Raw genomic sequence first — 19,983 nt, 5'->3', positions numbered from 1 at the left:
ATTGGATGAAGGTGCTTTGGTCAAATAATAAATTTTGGTCTTCGTTCACAATGCTGTGTGTACTGGAAAACTGACATCACAAGTCACCATGAGCAAAGTGGAACACTGTACTTGAAGCATCATGCAATGCTTTTGTTCAGCAACAGGTCAGACTGGCTCAAACTTGAAACATATCCACAGGATAGAATGGCCTAGTAGTCAATCAATCAATCAAATTTTATTTGTATAGCACATTTCAGCAGCAAGGCATTTCAAAGTGCTTTACATCATATCAGACACAAAAATACAATGCAACATAGAATCAGCAATCAAAACACGACATTGAGTCAAGTTCCATCAATAAATTTGTAATTGATTAGGTTTCAAATACAATCCTAAACAAGTGGGTTTTAGTCGAGATTTAAAGGAAGTCAGTGTTCCAGAAAACTGTCAAACAGCTGAAAGTTTCTTCCAGATTTGTGGTGCATAGATGCTAAATGCTGCTCCTCCTCGTTTGGTTCTGGTTCTGGGGATGCAGAGCAGAACCAGAAGACCTGAGAGGTCTGGAAGGTTGATACAACAACAGCAGATCTTTAATGTATTGTGGTGCTGAGCCATTCAGTGATTTGTAAACTAACAACAGTATTTTAATGTCTATTCTTTGAGCTACAGGGAGCCTGTGGAGGGACTTTAAAACTGGTGTTATGTGCTCTATCATCCTGGTTTTAGTGAGAACGCGAGCAGCAGCATTCTGGATCAGGTGCAGCTGTTTGATTGATTTGTTGGACAGTCCTGTGAAGACGCTGTTTCAATAATCAATACAACTGAAGATAAATGCATGAATGAGTTTCTCTAGATCCGGCTGAGACATTAGTCCTTTAATTGTCAATGTCCAGTGCTAAATCCAACTAATTATGTAGAATGTAGAAAATTTGTTTAAAGACAAAGAGAGAGAGAGAGAATGATCAGAATCATTTTGCAATGATACTTCACGTAATATCCCAAAATGATATGTTGAAATTTATTTGCAGTTCCAGTGGGATTTGTTTTGTTGTGGAAAAGTTCAGGCACTATGAATATTTTAATAAAGCAGCTTTTTTTCCTTCTGTATCAAACATGATATTATAGGTAATTCATTTGAAAACAGTACTAACTCAATTACAATGGCCTCATAAACATAAACAAGCCTTGACTTAAGCATCCTGGTAATTAATTAGGCATGAATAAGGCAGAACATTCCCCAATTGTGCGGTGAATGTATTAAATAGCCTAAACATCCTGCTGCTTTGGATTACAGGAACAATGAGATTAGCTGCAACAACAGCTCAAGCTATGCATTCTTCTTCGCCCAGTTATTATTACTGCAATAAACAATGGGACAATTGTATATGGATTACCAGTAAGAAATAAATAGTTACCAATATGGACAAAGAAATAAAAAGAAATACCCTCCATTATGTGTTAGTTAGTTGTGAAGCAGTTGAAAGTCTTGGCGCACACACAAACACCCCCACTGCCTCAGAGGTTTTATATTCAGCCAAGAAAAATCTGAAATTTAATTTTAGTCTTTTTCAGGTCTGGATAAGTTTGAAGAAACAAGAGTTGATCATCAGAAAATATTTTTATTTTCAGATATTATTTCCTACCCCATTGTTTGTCTTTCTTTCAATCATACTGTGTAGTGCCACTGTCTCCTGTATTACTTTGTTTTGTGCTTCCTTTCTTTCTTTTGTTCTTTACTCTCTTTCTTCCTTCCTGTCACACTCATGTCCTTTTATCAGTTATTTTGTTCCCTTCTTCTTTTCTTCCTGGTATTCTGTCTCTTTTTCTCCTTGTGTGAGTCCTTGAATCCTTTCCTCCTTGTGTCATTTGGTCCTCGTTTTCCTTCATTCCTTGCAGACTGAGCTCTAAGAGAGTTTTTAATTATAGATACTGTTGGTTTTCTAAAATGGGGTTGTTGAAGGTCAAATATGTCTCAAAATTGTACTAAAAAGAAAATTTGAATTAATTTTAAAGTTACAGTTCACTTAGTGTTCTTGCTCCATGGAAGTTTAGAAAGCTTTAGAAGTTCAGGATTTTATTGGCATAGTAAAACAGGACTAGAGCATCTATGTGGACAGAAGCAAAAATAAAATTATATATACATATATATATATGTTGTGACAATATAAATAATAGTGAGTCTTATATAGAGTAAAAAAGGTAGTTATGAGTTTTTAGTGAGTTTTGATTAGCAATCACTCCTGAAATCTCTGCACATTTATTTAAACTTCACCTAATTGGTTTAAACACTTCTATGTTGGATCAATTGTGCATTAGTAGGTAGGTTTAAGTTTTTTGCACATTTGACTGACAGCTCTGGGAGGTCATTCAGTATGAAGGACAATAGCAAAAATAGGAAATTTTCAATTTCAATACAGATCATGAGAAAAGGGTGCAAGTCAGAGCTTTACATACCCACTAATTTTTATTTTATTTAGTTTTATTTTCTTTATTTTTGGTTTCACAGCAGTTGACAACAACCTATATGGCCTATGCCAAGAATCAGCCCTGCTTCCTTGCATTCTTTCCTCCATGTCCCCTTGTTTACTTCCATCCTCATCCTCATGTTGCTCTTCAAATTTTCTTTCCATTTCCTTCTCTTCGTCCATTCTTCCTACCTTGTGTCTGTTCTTTATAACTTATTTTCTGTCCTTTTCTCCTCCCTTCCTTTTCACCTTTCTTCACTCTTCATGTCCTCTGTTTCTTTTTTCTTCCTTGTCACCTACCTTTTTGTATCACCCTTTCTTTCTTGCTAATATTTTTTTCTTCTTTTTGTCCTTCTTTCCTTCTGTATTTTGTATTTTGTTGATTTCTTCTTTCTTTGTGTTTCTCCTTTATGCCTGCTTAATGTCCTTCATTTTTTTTTCCATTCTTCTCTGTGACTTGAGTCCTTATTCCCTTCATTACTTGTGTTCTTCCTTCAAACTGCATGTCCTTTATTCTTTCTCTCCCCTTGTTGTATTTCTTTTTTTCTGTCTGTGGGCTTTTCTACATTTTATGCTTAAAGCCAGCACTTTGCAAAATCGTCTGCCATAAATTCAAAGGCGAATGTTTTACTTTTGAAATGTGCTTTAAGGAACACAGAAGTCTGAACATTTCAGATTTGGACATTGAAAATTGGTAGGGACCCTGTTCTCACTTAGGTCTTTTGATTGACTGAAGCAGTGGTGAACCAGATGCAATTCTCCTGCCTTCAGTGGTCTGACATTTTGTGGGCTAATTATCTTGCCACTGGTCATGAGTACAATACTGGCTGAACGTCTCCCAGGCTTATCGTCAAGCTGGCACTCTGTCTGTTAACTTTGAACTCTTGTTGCTACCTCCACTACGTCATTCTTTGTGGTTGCATCAGTCCCATTCAGCCACATCCCTCAGTTTGCTGTGTACGGGTGTCGGTGTGTGTGCGTGCGTGTGTGTGTGTGTGTGTGTGTGTGGCCTATGTGTAAACACTTTCTCTCATTCACATGCTGTGCTGCAACCACGGAACAAGAACGGAGCATCCATAATGGACACGTCCTCGCATGGTGTGGACAGCCTTGTGGCATTAGCGTAATGCGTTTGTCACAGCAATCACAACTTTTTCTCATCAGCAGCATCACAGAGACATAGATCTTTGCTATCTGCTCCTCGCTCTCTCAGACATTGATCCGACTTGTCCCAGCATGAGTGTAAAGGGATTTAAAAAAAAAAGAAAAAAAAGAAACGATAAACAGAGTGGTATTTTCATTTAATCCGTGCTGTATGTTCAGCTTGTCAACAGGTGCACGATTGGCAAGCCCGCCGACGGCCAGCTGCACGTTTCTGGCCGACAAACAGAGCGCCTCCCCGGAGCTGTGTTTGCCTTCAGAAAGTGTGAGACGGCTCCGAAGTGATAGCTCATGCAAACTTATTTTGGAGCTTTCTCGACTTGTGTGTAAAAAACGAGGTCACTGGGTTGTGGACCCATTTATTTAATTAGGAGTAGCTGAATAAAAAATGGATGATAATCAAGGGCAGGGAACTCATTTCAGCGCTGTCAATCAATAACTCATTCAGCAATGTTTTTTTCTTCTCTCTTCCCCTAAAGGATCCAGATACTCCCTCTGTAACTGAACACTGCATGTTTCCAGTGTGTGTTGTTGTAATGTGTGTATTTCTTCTGCCTTCCTTTTTTTTTTTCCTCCTCCATGCTGGAACATTTTGAGTGTTCTATTCACAGGACGGAGATCACGTGTAATAGAAATAGGTTGCTGTTGAACATATTAACGATATGATGATATATTACAAATATACCAGACAGACTGCTGGGGGATACTTCTAAATGACAAAGACACAGCATGTCGCCTCTTGCATCTACCACACCAGCTTGTGGACTACACACACAGTAGCGCTCATTACACAGTGCATAGCGACAGCTACATAGCAACTGCTGCTGACTGCTTAGCAACAGCTGCAAAGACCTCAAGGATGGGGGTAGGGGCACAGGGGTTTCATGGGGTGCATAAGATGACACCATTTCTGTTCACAAATGCCATTTTTTGCTACTTTAATTCCACAATGCGTATTATTCCAGAGTAAGGCTCTTACTGAAAGAGTTGTTTTCTTTTCACCTGCCCACAGACATCCGCTCCCTCCCTGACGTGGCGATGACCGGAAACTGCACAACCGAATGCAGCGAATTGGGTCACTCGGATGCCTGCTGGATGCCTGGGCATCCCTCCCCCGTGCGGAAGACCAGGAACCCCCCCAAGCTCTCCACATTTGTGCCTTACCAGGAGAGAGGGAGTCTGGGTCGCCTGGCCAACGGCAGCGCCAGGCTGGGTGGAGAGGAGCACCGGTCGCGCCTTCCGCCCTCCCGCAGTGCCTATTCCAGCAGCGGCCAGGACGTCGGTCAGGACTGTCCCGTAGAGGAGATGCCCCTGAGCGTGGCCTCCGAATTCCCGCCCACGTCCCCTTCAGCTCACACCCCCAAACGAGAGATTTACCTGTGAGAAACAGATTGGTACACAAACAAAGAAAAGCTACACCCACTTCAGAAGAAGAGAGAGAGAAAAACAGACTGTCCACATTCTAAAGCCTACAGTTGGGTTGTAAGTAACTATTGGTCGTAACTCATTTAATCACTGGCATGAACACTCGTCATTTCTGACTCAAATTATCAGCTCATCAGCAAATCTTGGAATGATTCCACAAAGATAATTGATGCACTCCCTCATTTATTTATTGAAGCTCTCAACGGATACAATCCAGAAAGTTAGACAAGAATCACAAGTGGAAATAGCGACTTTAGCAGTGACTAATTCTTGTTGTAGTCAGGCAAGGCCCAGTCTGTGAAGTGAGTTCTTGAAAGTTGTGATCAGTGCTCTTGTGCCATTTCTAGGTATTATTTAATAGACAGCTAAACTGGCCATATCAGAAGGCAGAACACTTGAGACCAGGAGTTAGATCAAATGGTCGTTCTTAATGTACAGAGCTGTAAATACATTTGAATGGTGTGTTCTTCATATATTTTCGTCTGGCATAATCTTCAAAGAATGCCTCTGAATTTTAGCATATTTAACCTTTTCTTTACTGCTGCTGTGTAAACTTGACTGAAACCATCTCCCAGAGAGGGACTCAATATTGTGGAAGGCATTTATTTGTTCCGCAGTATCCCACACGCCCCCGCGTGTGCACACCCACACACACCAACGCACACAGACACCTTCGACCCCTAATCATAGTAGAATGGCCTTTACCTCCGCTCCCTGTAGAGCTCCGCCACTTCTGGAGAGAACTGTGTGGCAGCATTTAAAGCGACATTATGTCCCACTGACTTGCAGCACTGTGACCTGTCGTTCATCATGAAAACGGTTGACTTGGCCACAGAACCCGGAGGGTCACGATGACCAAACGCAGAGCTCACCAGATACATCCCGATTGGCTTTTTGCTCCCTACTTGAGATTATACCAGTGCACCAGTTGCAGAAAGTTTCTGTCTGTTGAGACAATCAGATGGGCTTCACATGCAAGACACAGTTCGTTTGTATTCGCTTACCCTCGCAGTTCACAAGAATTGATGTAGATCTAATGAATGAGGATCTACCTATTTTGTTTAAAAGAAAAAAAGGGGGCACTTGAGTGCTGAGAGCTACATGGGTTATGGTTACTTTTGGAACGGAATGTCATACCAATGAATTTGTTTAAGCTATCACATCACAATAGGGAAACCCACCTAGAATGCAGAATTCAATTTGTAGTTCATTGCAGTAAGAATAAATATGGACCTGACATGAAATAATATACAATTTATATTTAAACTAAAGATTGAATTCCAAGTCAGCCTTTGATTCTGGATAATTCAGTCCAAAATTATTTGTTAACCTTTTTATTCTTTTCAGGGGTTTATTCACTTTACAACCATAAAATTCAGTGCATTTTATTGAGTTTTCATGGAATAGACCAATGATGTTGCGTGCGATACAAAACTGTTACTACACATTGCTCTAAATGCACCATTCTCACATTGAAACAAAGTGGTGGAAGTATAATGCAGTCCAACTACTTTGTCTCAAGTAGAGAGGTGTATAAGATTATGCCTGCATTTACGATGCATCAGTCAAATTTCTCCGGCTTTTGCATCTCTGGTAAAGACACGCAATGACATGATGAAACATTGTTGTTGCAGTATTATGTTGTAGAGGCTGCTTTTCTTCATAGTAGTTGTTAAGAGTTGATGGAAGATGGCTGAAATTATATACATGGTAATCATTTAACAAAATAGAAAAACTAATTTATATAGAAAATTGGCAAAAACTGTCATAGGCATCCCCAGAATGCACTTCTATTGCAGTAGAAAATAGTTTCACAAAGTTCTGACTCATTGTGGAAACTCTTTTTCAGATTTGTAATTATAGAAAAATTGAAAACCATGCATCTTTACTTTTATACATAGCAATTATGTGTAACAAAATGTTGGTCTATCACACTGAACTCCAATTAAACATTTAAGTTTATGATTGTAATGTGAAAATGCTCAGAGCATGCAGACTCTTGCAAGCCATTGTGCAAGACAGAGTGAACTTAAACAGAAAGTTCAAGTGTAGGATTGAAGCATGGTTATAGCATTGCACTTATTTAGATATAAGTTTCTCTATGATGAGGATGATATTTTTTATCCATTTATTAGGCATTTTCATTCTCAGACTCATGAACAGGGAATAAAAATAGGGTATTTCTGGGGGATTTTTTTAAATGCTTTATACAGATTTTCCAAGTAAATTTGAAGGATATGTATGAAGGGCACTATGTATTAGGTGGTAATTGGATGCTAATGACGACTCCACTAACCTGCACTACAACATTGTAGCTCTCGTTGCTGTCTTTGATTTAAACATCGATTTGATTAGATTTGTAGATACCTTTCACCTCTGCAGAGTATTTCCATAGTGAGATTGTGCCTCTGAGTGAGGGTGGAGGAGCCAAGAATGGACATTTCCTAATTAGGGTGAGTAATGAGTCTTGAGCTGGGGCATGTGTGAGTGCACCCCCAGGACAAGGCACCCACCAGACAATGCAAATCCACCCACGGAGCTACAATCATTTAAAGCGGGGGTATTTTTAACAGTACTTACCTCATCGCACTGCCTGCTGCAAGCCGCAAGCCGCATTTAGGCTGTTTAAAACAGAAAACATATGGAGATTACTGGACATGGCCGTGATTAAATAAGCTCAACAAATATCCTGCCTTGAGGGGGAGAAAGCATATTATGCCACTTTCAAAGCCATTTAGCAACCGAAATAAAAATTCAAACAACAAGCCATGATACACTGTGATTAACCTCCCTTCCCCCAGCCATCTCGGAGCTGTGGATTCACCAATGGAAAGCAGCGGGTAAGATCGCTGACCTGGAATTAATGACAAGTGAGAAAGATAGCAATGAGTGATAAAATGAATGTCACAAAGCCTCAGTCGCAACTTTGTCTATTCGAATCCTTTCACTCGAGTCAGGTTCACCAACAGGATCAAATCTTATCCCTTTTCTAGCCTAACAATCACTAAAGTAAATCTGGAAAATATCCCCGGTGGTCTCTTTAATTGCCAATACCTCACATATGGTTTACAAAAAGACAACTTTTTTTTTTTTTTTCTGTTTGAGATTAAATTATCCTTTCCTGTTTTAGGTCAGTTGGAAAAAGTAAAATCTAAGAACAATGAGACAGGCAATATTTTTTGTATTACTTTATTCAAATCTTGAAGTTTACATACAGATTACATGTTTACATGTAGACACGCCTGTGGATGCGTTTTAGAGCCACGCGTAAAACACACTGCTTTCTGATAGGAATACATGGAAAAAAAAAAAGTAGCCAAGATATCAGGAACAGGATTGGGAATTTCCACAAGTCTGGCTTATCTTGATTTTAGATGGTTGAAGGTGCCACATTGTTCAACCAATTATTCACAAGTACAAGCATCTAAGTAATGTCCAATTATCTTACTTTAAAGGAAGTTTACAATTTCTGGGTCCCAGAGAAGAAATTGTTTTGATAAAAAACAAAAATGTGTTTCCTCAAAATAACTTTAAATTAGGCTAACTGGCAATTAAAAGCAAGGACTTGAATCTTGGTAGACATGTTCAGTGGTCTCATAAAAATAAAAATGTTTAGCCATAAGATTTGGCTCTATATTCAGTAAAGAAAGTGGGAACATACAAGCCATAGAACACCAGTTTAACTGTGAACAGTACTTGGCAACATAGATGTCATAATGAAGACAGAAGGTCAAGGAGCAATATTGAAGAAATATCAACCAAGAAGTTTTGGTTTTCTGATACAACTGAGAAACAACTCTAATAAGAGAGGCTGTCATAGAGTTGGGCAGTCCCAGGGCCGGAAACTCCAAATACACTCAGATGCTATTTTGAGTTTTACCAGATTATTGTTATGGAGTTGCTCTTGTGACTCAGTGATTCCACCCACTAGCCAATCAGTGACCAACAGTCTCCTGACATCATGTTTTCAGTCCAGCACTCCACACTTGGAACTCCAGCAAATTAGGCTCTAAAAAAAGGTGTTGGTACCACATAACCCTTAATAGTGGACATCTCTTATAGCCTTATAGAGCCAAGGCAACCCTCACTGAATAGCAACTAGCAGACAAGGGCCAAAAGTGGCTTAAGGCTGACAAAGTCAGTGACCATCACAAAACCCTTATCTCAGTCCTATAGAGAAATTATGGGCAGAGCTGAAGGGTGTGTGTATGAGCGAAGAGGCCTATGAACCTGATGCAGTTACAAAAAATTCAGTGAGAAGTATTGAGACAAATTTTAGTAATCTCTTGTGAGAAGCTTGAGGAAGCACACCCACAATGTTTCACCAAAGTCATACAGTTTGAAAGGCAATTTTAGCAAATACTAAGGAAATGTATGCAAACTCCTGACTTGCAACGATTCTCTAAAAAAACTATCCCTCATTATTATTTTCTGGCAATTAAAAAATATTTTTGGTAGTCCAGCTGATCTATAACAGAAAAGGTTTAGCCTGATTTAATGGCAAACAATGAGTCCTAAGGCTATATTAAGTTTTGACAGTATTTGTAAATATCTTGTTTTAACAGAAATCATTAAGAGGAGATAAAAAAAAATATGAATAAATAAAAATAATAATAAAAAAGCAAGCCCACCTTGTCCACTGTTCTTCTGGCTTGATGAGCCAGCCTGACCTGTTGTTCACAAAAGGGGAAAAAAATACATATCACCAGGATTGCCCTTTCTTTTGAACTCAAGCTAAGTGAACTGTCTTTACTGCTCTCTGAAACAACGAAGCTCCTCTTGATAAAAGTTTGATGCACCTAAAAACACTCAGAAGTGTGTTGGATAATGTTTAATTTGTACTTTAACATTGATTTAATGTTGGATTCACTTGAGTATATTTTACCTCTCTGTAATGTGTATTGTATGGTGATAATTTCTGTGCACAGATGGACAAATTACAGTAACAGAATTGGCAAAAGCGGTTTGTTTTCCCTTTCGTTTTTTATTCTTGTTTTTTTTCCTACTGATCAAAGACTCTCTGTAAACTGGCTGTGTGAAAAAATGAAATCTGTCGGTGGCGTTAGTGTACATAGATCCTCACGACCCCAAGTCTGCTGCTCTGCGGGCGACGATTTTTAGCATGAATCCCAAAGATGATTGGTAGAAACTGTTTACTCGTTTTAGTTCTATTTACCGTCCCACTCCCCCCAGACGGAACTGAAATCGACTGAACATTTCATCTTTTTTCCACAGTTCATCTAGTACAAAGACAATTGCCTTGAAAATATGTCTTTGCAAGAGAGAATCTAGTTGTTATCCTAAATGTTGGTATATTTATATAGGATAAAATGCTTGTGATGCCATGTTTTTGTACAGTTTTATGTACATACAAGTGAAGCTTTCTAAAAGTTGAGAAAAGCCGATGGCATATAAAAATTGTAACATGTTTTATTGAGATGTGCACATCTTGCCTTGGTTGGATTGACCTTTGCTGAGTCAGTGTGAATGTGGCCGTTCTATGCCTGCACTGTAGTCATTCACCGGCTCTCACCTCCTGAGGACTTAATCAGTTTTTCTGTTTATTGTGAACAGTGGATTGTCTTCTCTTACCAGTTTGTTAAACTCCTGTGTTCTGCTTTGTTCTCTTTCCGCATGTTGGCAAATTCTCTTGTAATACTGTAAGTCCTCATGAACTTTGTAATAAAATCACTTCAGGGAAAAAAAAAAAAAAAAAAAAAAAAATTAATGTTGTCAGTGCTTTCTTTGATTTCTATAATTATTCATCACTTTTGACTCTGTGGTTGTTACATTTTTAAGAGGTTTTGCAGCCTTGCAGCTATCTTAAGTTGAAATGTGTCTCGCTCAAGAGCTAATTAAGAAGAACTTGTATTCTTGTCATGCGAGGAACAGCAGCTCATTTCTGATTCAGGAGAGCCCAGAAACAAGTTGTTTGAGGGCTAAAAGTAGGCGAGCCTCTGGACTTTAATTCACCACTTCAACAAGTTAAACACCGGGTAAGAGGAACACAATCTCATTATACTTTTAGTTTAATACACAACGTTGTTTTCTACGGCTGTATATCCACGCAAGTCTTTCTCACAAGAGTGATGTTGTCTTGAAATATTAATTCTGAGATATCTATGAATATGAGAACGCTGTCTTCTTCAGTTCAGCTATAATTTAACATTTAAGCCTTTAGGGTAACACAAGTGAGTGAAGTAAAACATTATACCCTAAAACTTGATACTCATAATCACTATTTTGCTTGTACATGACTTTGTGTAATAAACAATGAATGTTTATCCAGTTCTTAAAAGGTTTTTTTTTTTTTTATTTGTTTTGCATTTATGAGATGTCAGGATGGTGGAGGTGTACCGATACATTCAGACCGATAGACAACACAATACACAGAAGTAGATTTAAGTGAACGAGACAACTACTTTCATGGAGTCAAGTGAACTGTTTTGCAGAAGGGGACACACTGAACAGCAAATTTCTACCTCGGAAAGCAACTTGCAAGTTTCATGGCAGTCAAAGACAATGTGTTGCTATGCAGTTTTCCCTTGCATCAGTTTTGCAACATGTTGGTATTTTCTCAGAAGACTTTCAGAAGATGGGTTGTAGACTGCAGGGAAAAGGATTTTCTTTTTTTTTTTCAGTTACCTGGTCTAACCAACCACTGGATCTGATGCAAAGATGTAACTTCACAAAATCTCATAGTGTTACTTAAGCAGTAGTGTTTGTGGTTTAAACTGTTTAAAGTGGCAGAAATTAAATCCTTTGCTGAGTCAGTGTGAATGTGGCCATTCTATGCCTGCACTGTAGACATTCACCGTCATTAAACTGCTTTGAAAAACCCTCTGATTGATTCCTCAAGCAAAGTTTCTTCTTTGTTTTCCAAATGGAGAAAACTCTGATCCTGTCTGCTGCAGGCTAAAACTTTCAAAAGAATTTAATCAAATCCTCAAACTCCATGAGGTACCTTCACTCAACAGGGAACCCTTTTCCAAAATCAATTAAAATTGTTATGTCCATAGATTTCAAATATTTAGTTCAGTTTTTAATTTGAACGTCTCCCGTTCGAATTCTGTTCTAGGTATTTTTATTGTTATTTAAAACAGTTCAGCTGAAAGAAAGATCGAGAAAAGTTTAACAAATTAATAAGTGAAAATGTAGAGATGAAAGGTGGATAAGCCGTCAGAGCTGTTATAGGCACAAGGTTCAAAAGCCAGAATCTTTAATGGGTTCTCATTAGTGCACATGGCATGTCTCATCTGTGAAGGCAACATTAATACTGAATGATTTATGCGGGCTTTGGAGCAACATATTTTGCCATCCAGATGACATCTATCTCAAGGATACCTTCCTTATTCAAGCAATAAAATCTGAAATCACATTTGGCATGTACATCAGCATCCCTCTGTAGAAGGTGCCAAACCTGCAAGTTAAATTTTCAGGCATTTCACTCAGAAAAATAAACATTTGGTACCACATAAGAGGAAAAATATTGCAAAACAAACTGAATACTTGAGCAGCTAAAATCTTGGTTCAGCTAAAAATAGTCAACATTTGCAGTGACTTTCTCAATCAAAACATCCTCCTATAAAAAGTACTACAATTGGGACACTCATGAATGAACCAAATTTCTTGACCTACTCTCTAGCACAATGGAAACTGAGTTGCAGTTGTGAGCTATTCTTGTTTGTTTTTTTTAAATAGATTTTTTTCTGTGTGTTTCAATTCAGATTACACACATACAAAAATGTCATCTCAAAGCGTCTTAGAAGACAAACAGCTCCAGTTCATATACAAAAATACATAGTCAATTGCGTCAGCTCATGAAGACACTGTAAAATCACTTACATATATTCCTATTCAATTGTCTTCCTTATTCATTATACCAAAATAACGAGGTTTTATTTATTTATTTATTTGTATTTTTATTTATTTATTTTTTTTTTTTTTTTGCAGGAAAAGCTTCTAATTTAAAGACTGCAGTAGAAGTTCCCATGTAAGGATGGTGCAGTTTGTCTCAGGAAGCACAGGCAGCTAGAGCTAAATAGCCAGGGGTCTAATGTAGCCTTAAAAAAAATTGTAGTGTGAATTCAGTTTTATTCATTTGAAGACTTTGGATGTGTATTTTTTGAAAGTATTTTTTTATTATTTTATTTTTTTTCTGCTATCATCATTATCTACACTATGAGCTTCCACTTGGTAGGGAAAGAAAAATAAAACCAAGCCACTAGCTGAAGTCTGAGTCCTACTTCCAATGTGTGGCCAAATTCAAACACCCTATTTAAAAAAATAATAATAATAAATTTCAATCTAGGAAAATCAAGTTCAAATTTAACTAACCTAAATATTTTGGATTGAGCAGCAGATACAAATGCAACTCACAGTTTATAATAAAGGAAAAGAAAAAAATAACATAGAAGTTAAGTGTACATGCAGCATTGATTTCACTGTGGAATTCACTGTGGAGTTTGAAAATGATCTTCTCTGTGCTATTGCAGAATAAGCATATCAAACAAACTCAGAGTGTCAATTGCCTAAAGTATCCGCCCTCATATCTGGGGTTGGTAATAATGGCTTAAACCTGTTTCATGCTGTCTACAAAGAGAGCTTCACAAGTCGGACTTCGCCTTATTAAAAATATTGTGACATATTAGTATTGTAAGATCCTGCAAGATCCTTATTAAGCTTTTAGCAATAACAAATAGGCCCATTTGAATGCCAAGAATTTAAGAAAAGAATACAAAATGTTCCCAATTATTTAAGCTATTTTTATTTACTTATTTATTTTGACAAGTTTCAACTAAATGACACATTTCCATTCCAAATTACTGATTTTGGACTCCATCTGTTGATCAGCATCTAAAGAATTTTCAGTTTCTAAGAACAACAAAAGCCGACCCTGTACAAAGCTGCACAAAGCTTCCAAGAAAGGAATGAAAGGACATTTGTGAACAGTCCACAGTCTGAATGTATAAACTTTAAGTAAAGGATTTTATTTTTCTTTTACAATTTAACTTGTGGTAAAGGGGCATGTACCTAACAACATACACTGCATAACCTAACAGGCCAGTATTTTATGTACTACAAGGGGTCATTTGACAGAACAGTCCCTGACATTACATGTATTTTTTAAGCTCATAGAAGTGACAGAAAGCAGACTTTGAACATGTATTAGCTAGTATTGCCACCTTAAAATGCATCACTTTTGGGGAGTCAGGAGTAACATCAGTGAGTTGTTAGTGGTTCACCTCCGCATGTGTGAAAATATCTTTAGAAGCACAGAATCTTTATCACATTCTGCTCCAGGCCAACAGCTGTTTCTGAGCAGCATGCAGAAGCATAAATACCAATTATTACAGACTTGTGGGTATATTTTCTTCTCCCTTTGACAGTGTGATGTTGCATTAAGTGGTGTGATCCACAAATGTTGGTGAGTGATGCCAGCATACTCCTAATACAAAACCCCCTATATGTTTTATTCATGTCCTCTGCCAGGAATTGTTCTAGAAATTCTATTTCTTTGCTGTTTTTCCAAAGTTACTGAAAAGAGCAAAATGCGAACCAACAAAGAACTCAAAGTAGAGAAAGACAGAATCATAAATTCCGTAATAGTCACATAATATTGGTTTAAACGATCAAGCAGATACCCATGGCTGCTTATCAGCTGAGCCGGCTACATTGCCCATAATACCTTCCCTGGAAATAAAGGCCCTCTTCCCTTGTATAATCTACACTCATTTATAGCTGCTGGTGAACACTGTGGCTCAGTCTGTGCATTCCTTTGTTAAATAAAGATGTCACTTTAGTCAGTGATTGTCTGCTTTCTTCTCTCGCATTATCTCAGTGAACATTGGCAAACAATATGGTTACACAAAATGGCTCATCAAATTTAATTGAATTTCAGATGCGAAGGATCACAGTTTTCGCTAGGAAATAATTAAACTGCAAATATACAGCAAACCATTAGCTTTGACATTACTGACGTTCCAATCCGGCAGCAAGTAAACCGTAAACAGGCAAAACACACCAAAGCACACAAGGACAGTGAGTGTACCTACAACCACTCATTTGCTTTGAATTCTTTACTTGGTTTCTGAATGTAGATGTTCAGCATTTTTTTCTTTTGTCTAAACATGTTCAAAATGCCCTGCTTCTCTCAACAGACTACAGCTATCCTTTAAACTTACAGTAAGTTATTTAAAAAATAAAAGCAACAAAATGATTAAAATGTTCCAAAGAATTAAAAAGAGTCTTCTGAGAATTAACTGGAATTTAGTGTAATATAAAATCTAGCACAGGTTGGCATGTTGGGTTTATGTTTTGAATAAAAGTCTTACAAAAAAGATAAAAGAAAGCCTCCATAGTTTTCCATACCAAGTTAGTTTGTGAAATGTTATTATGTGACTGACTCTTGTGCTATTTCTGTCAACACATGTAATATAGGTTTTAGATCTCAATTGGCTTTTTGTAGTAATATAATAATAATAATAATAATAATAATAATAATAATAATAATAATAATAATAATAATAATAATAATAATAATAATAAATCACAATATGAGTGCCTTGCAATTCATCATTACACAGTCCATCTATCTATCTATCTATCTATCTATCTATCTATCTATCTATCTATCTATCTATCTATCTATCTATCTATCTATCTATCTATCTATCTATCTATCTATCTATCTATCTATCTATCTATCTATCTATCTATCTATCTATCTATCTATCTATCTATCTATCTATCTATCTATATACATGTAGGATGAAACAACTTTAGTTGTTTTCCCGACATACTGGTCAGACTTTATTCTGAAATTTTAAAAATGAAAAATAATTCCAGGTTGCTCATTTCTACATTCAACATAAATGTTCATAATAACCATGCATGATTGCATAGTCAAGTTTCGATTTAAGCAAAGAGGGGTGATGTTTTTTTCTAAAAATTCATTGTTGTAATTCCATAGTGCATGCTGCACACATGCTGCAAAACTCTAACAAAGGCAAAATGGTCATTTAAACATATAGCAAAGCTTAGGTATCCAGGCCTCCTGAGGATGCGGAGGTCTGGGGTATTGCGCATGGTCTCTTGCTCCTGTCAGCCTTATTAGAGACCCTTAGTGCAGGCTGAGAAAGAGGGATGTGCATCACAGACAACAATGCTCAGTGGTTATGTGGGGGAAGGGTTGGCTGAAACCTTGCTCATTTTATAGACTTATGGTCAAATGTTGTGATTTTAGGAATTAGGATTTAAGTTTCTCCTTTTGAGAGAGGTTCTATTAAACACATCCAGGTAAACCATGTAGGATATAAGGTCACTCCTTGTGCTTTGGTGTGTGAAGGAAAGCTCCTGCCACTGCTTGACAGTATTACCCTCCAGTCGGATGGACTTGTTGCTTTAATCCTAAAACCACATGTCAAGGTAAGCAATCCTTGATCAAAATTTGCCAGGGTGGGATTCCCCTTATTGTTGTATGAAATATGGAAGGGCCAGAAGACAGAGTGTTGTTGTGAATAACTAGAGTCACTTGACAACAACTGAAACATCTCACTATCGATTACAGCCTGAAAATAATGTAAAACATTAACACCCTGGCAAAGTGTCTCTTCAAGTTGGCAAGCCAACTCTGTTTCCTCAGGCTGTGGCTCTGTGGTATTACTCATAAAAAATCTCTATTAAATCAGAAAAGCCCAAACAACTGTTACACAAGCTACAATCTAAGCAGAGATAATCTAATTATCATCCAACTTTGGGAAGGAGGTAGAATATGTCCAAGATGTTGAATAGGTTCAATTCTTCCTTGGAAGAGTGCCTTTATTTTAGCTTGTTCCCAAAATATTTGCATGAATACCTCTTTGAGTTTATTTGCTCTGATGCTGCGGTTTAGCTTGGTGCTAATTTTAGCTGCGCTTGTATCCCAGGGAGTGAAGGAAAGCCAATATCATCAATACTACGTAACCTTACAGCTGGACAGGGACAGCTTTGACAGCGACTGCAGCTCTTGCAGCCTCCATACAGGAGCTCAATTGCAGTGGGGAATGTATTTGGGGATTCAGCCTTTTCCCTAAATTTCACTGTTAAAAATAATAAAGGGTAATGGTCAGTGGGGAAAATATTGAATGCCAAAATGTGTTTTTTACTAAAACTTTGGCGCATAGTGGAAGTATCCCAAATGTTTGTTTGTGTTTGTGTTTTTTATTTTTTTGTACGAGACTAAACATTTCTGGTTTTAGGTCACTTCAGTTTTATGTTCTAAATGCCAGAATGAGGAAAGAACCATTTAACAACACTCCTGATAAGAGAGCGTCATTATCATTTGGTCAAGCCCTAACCTCAAAAAGTAAAAAAAAAAAGATCCTTAATAGATTATTTGTTTCATAACTCTGGCCTTAAAAAGTTTTGGGTAACCTGCGTGTCAGAAAATAGGAAATGTGTAGTCTGATTTACTGTCAGACAGGGAGACAAATACTGTATGTTTTTTTAGTATATGTGACTATCTGGTATCAGCTGTATCTGTCCACAGCCTGAGCTACTTGCACATTATTGCATTATAAGAAACTACTCATTCGTAGGTTTTTATCCAGTGTGGTCACCGAGCCTCTCACCATTGTCCTGCATGTTGGCTTTCTGTCTATCAATTATTAATGCCTATATGTTCTGCTGAAGACAATCTACCTTGAAGGATGTGCTGTCTCAGTATTATGGCTATTATCTGCTTTTTGACTCATGAAAGTGTTTTGTTATTCATGGGAGTCACCTGGAAACGGGACGGGAGAGTTCTGGGATTATGTCGTAATTGACAACCCTATAAAGATGAAGCCAGGAAGATGATAAATTGAAGACATTAAATTAAATCAATAACTGTATATATATATTATGAACAGACTGAGTTATAATTCAATTCTAAAGATCATTTTCACTTAACAATGTAGTTGGATGTCATTGGCTGAACACGGTTTCATCTTGTTTGATGTTAAAACAGGTAAAAAAAAAATCAATCTATGCCTTGTCAGTGAGTCTTAGAAATTCAGTACAGTCTTAGTAGGAACAATATCGCCTCGATGAATGTGAATTTCATTTTCTGTCATTTAGTGTTTAATCAAAGTTACTGAATAACTGAAATTGTAGTAGATAAGTAGATATCAATAAGCTTTTGTTTTTCCCATTGCACACACTTGTTTCTTTTAATTAAAAATAGGTTTTTATTCTCACTTGCTTGTACGATAAGTATTTTTCCCTGCAGAACTTAACAATTATTTGAACAGGCAAAATAATGGATCACAGAAGGTCATAATGTTTGCCTATTAGGGAAGGCTTCCCTTAATCAATTGGGATTTTGCCTCATTCCCTTAAGCAAAGTTCCACTTTATTTCATTTGTAACTAACCGTTGGGCTAATGCAACACATTGGCTACACTCTACCAATTTTATCTTGCATTTCCTGCAGGGCATTGTGTGTCCTACTTGGAACATATGACACATAAGGATGCATAGAGTGGGCAAAAGAGGGAGAACAATTCCCTTATAGATGAACAAAACTGAACCTGACCTGAGGATTTCCAGACACATCCTCGCACAAATAAACATGTAAACGTGTGAAAGGCCTTTAACCCAACCTGTTACTGTCACACAGGAAAAAGTAAAAAAATAAAATAAAAATAAGAACTTTAATTGGGCTATGTGCGCTATACACAATAATAGTACACCAACATCAACATAGCATTATATTTGAAAGAGAATTTATTTGGGCTTATCTCAAATTATTATAGAGGCAGACACTAATGGGGATAAATTAACATTTATACGTTTTTGTGTTACATTAAATCACAATGCATATGACCAGAAGGTGATGAAGAGGGCGATTTGGGTCAGTAAGATTATTGGGATTTTTTGTGACTCTGATGTTGCAGAGCTGGACAAACTCTAGCAGACCTGTCGCTATCTTTTTGCAACACATCATTACAACTCTGTTTATTCTGTGCTTTTTTTTTTTTTTTTTTTTTTTTTTTTTAGGGTAATAAACCAACAAATTAAAGCAAACGTTAAAACTCCCTCAATAAAACAAGAGTAATAAAAAAGAGCATAACTACTCAACCAAAGACTCCCCAGACCATGAATAATAAAAGGGTTTAACACTACTTCGAGTGTGACAAATAACGCTCGATAAAAAAAAAAAAAAAAAAAAAAAAAAAAAAATTTTTTGCCAGTCACCAGTACAGCGAGGAAATTGTGAGAAGGTTTCCAAAATAAATCCAAAGCTTACTGTGAGAAAACTGCAAAAATCTTCAGGTCACAAAATTCCCATAACAGCCATTACACACTTTATACTTGCCACCTAGTTATTTGGATGGCAAGCCAGGAAAAAAGTCTTTTGTACCCTCATATCACAACAGTAAAACAGTGCAGGTCTGGTATGAACCAAATGATATAAAATGTGGAAAAGCACTGAAATCCTTCTGTGAAGTATGGTAGAGGATAAATAAAGCTTTTTAAGAGCTTAACTTTTTTAATTTTTTTTTTTGATAGTTTCAGTTCATTCCCCTTTTAATGCATGGTTTTCATCTGCTGCAGACGGCGTTTTAGGATTTACAGTTTTTATTTTGCTCGTTACTGGTCAACTTCTCTCATCATTTAAGCACATACTGGACAGTATTGTTTTATGGTCATGAAGAAAAAAAGTCTGGAGAAAATGAGTAGAGAAATTGAATTGACAGATGGTACTATGGACAAGAAAGCCAGTAAGATATATTTTGAACACTAATATGGTGTGGTTCTTCCAATCAAAGATGGATACAAATGGCACGTTGAACTTTTACAAAAAACAGTCATTGGAAATTGGCCACACATCTCAGATCAGTGCCCCTCTGCTTTTCACGCCATTTTTTAAATCCATTTTTTCCCCTGTAATTCTCAGATCTAAGAGTTTGAACATTCAACCAATCACT

General features: G+C 37.2%; 1 protein-coding gene across 1 annotated transcript in view; it reads left to right on the top strand.

Annotated features, from left to right (window-relative positions):
* Positions 1 to 11,464, top strand: part of pcdh1a (protocadherin 1a) — a 126,124-nt gene extending 114,660 nt beyond the window's left edge. The window contains exon 5 of the mRNA XM_044140330.1: positions 4,621 to 11,464. Within this exon, the coding sequence (XP_043996265.1) occupies positions 4,621 to 4,991 (371 nt within the window). The 3' untranslated portion in view covers positions 4,992 to 11,464. The remainder of the gene's footprint in view (positions 1 to 4,620) is intronic.
* Positions 11,465 to 19,983: the final 8,519 nt, after the last annotated feature.

Source organism: Gambusia affinis, linkage group LG15 (genome assembly GCF_019740435.1).
Source record: "Gambusia affinis linkage group LG15, SWU_Gaff_1.0, whole genome shotgun sequence".
Lineage (NCBI taxonomy): Eukaryota > Metazoa > Chordata > Actinopteri > Cyprinodontiformes > Poeciliidae > Gambusia > Gambusia affinis.
Note: the sequence above shows the minus strand (reverse complement) of the source record. Positions and strands in the feature narration are given on the sequence as shown.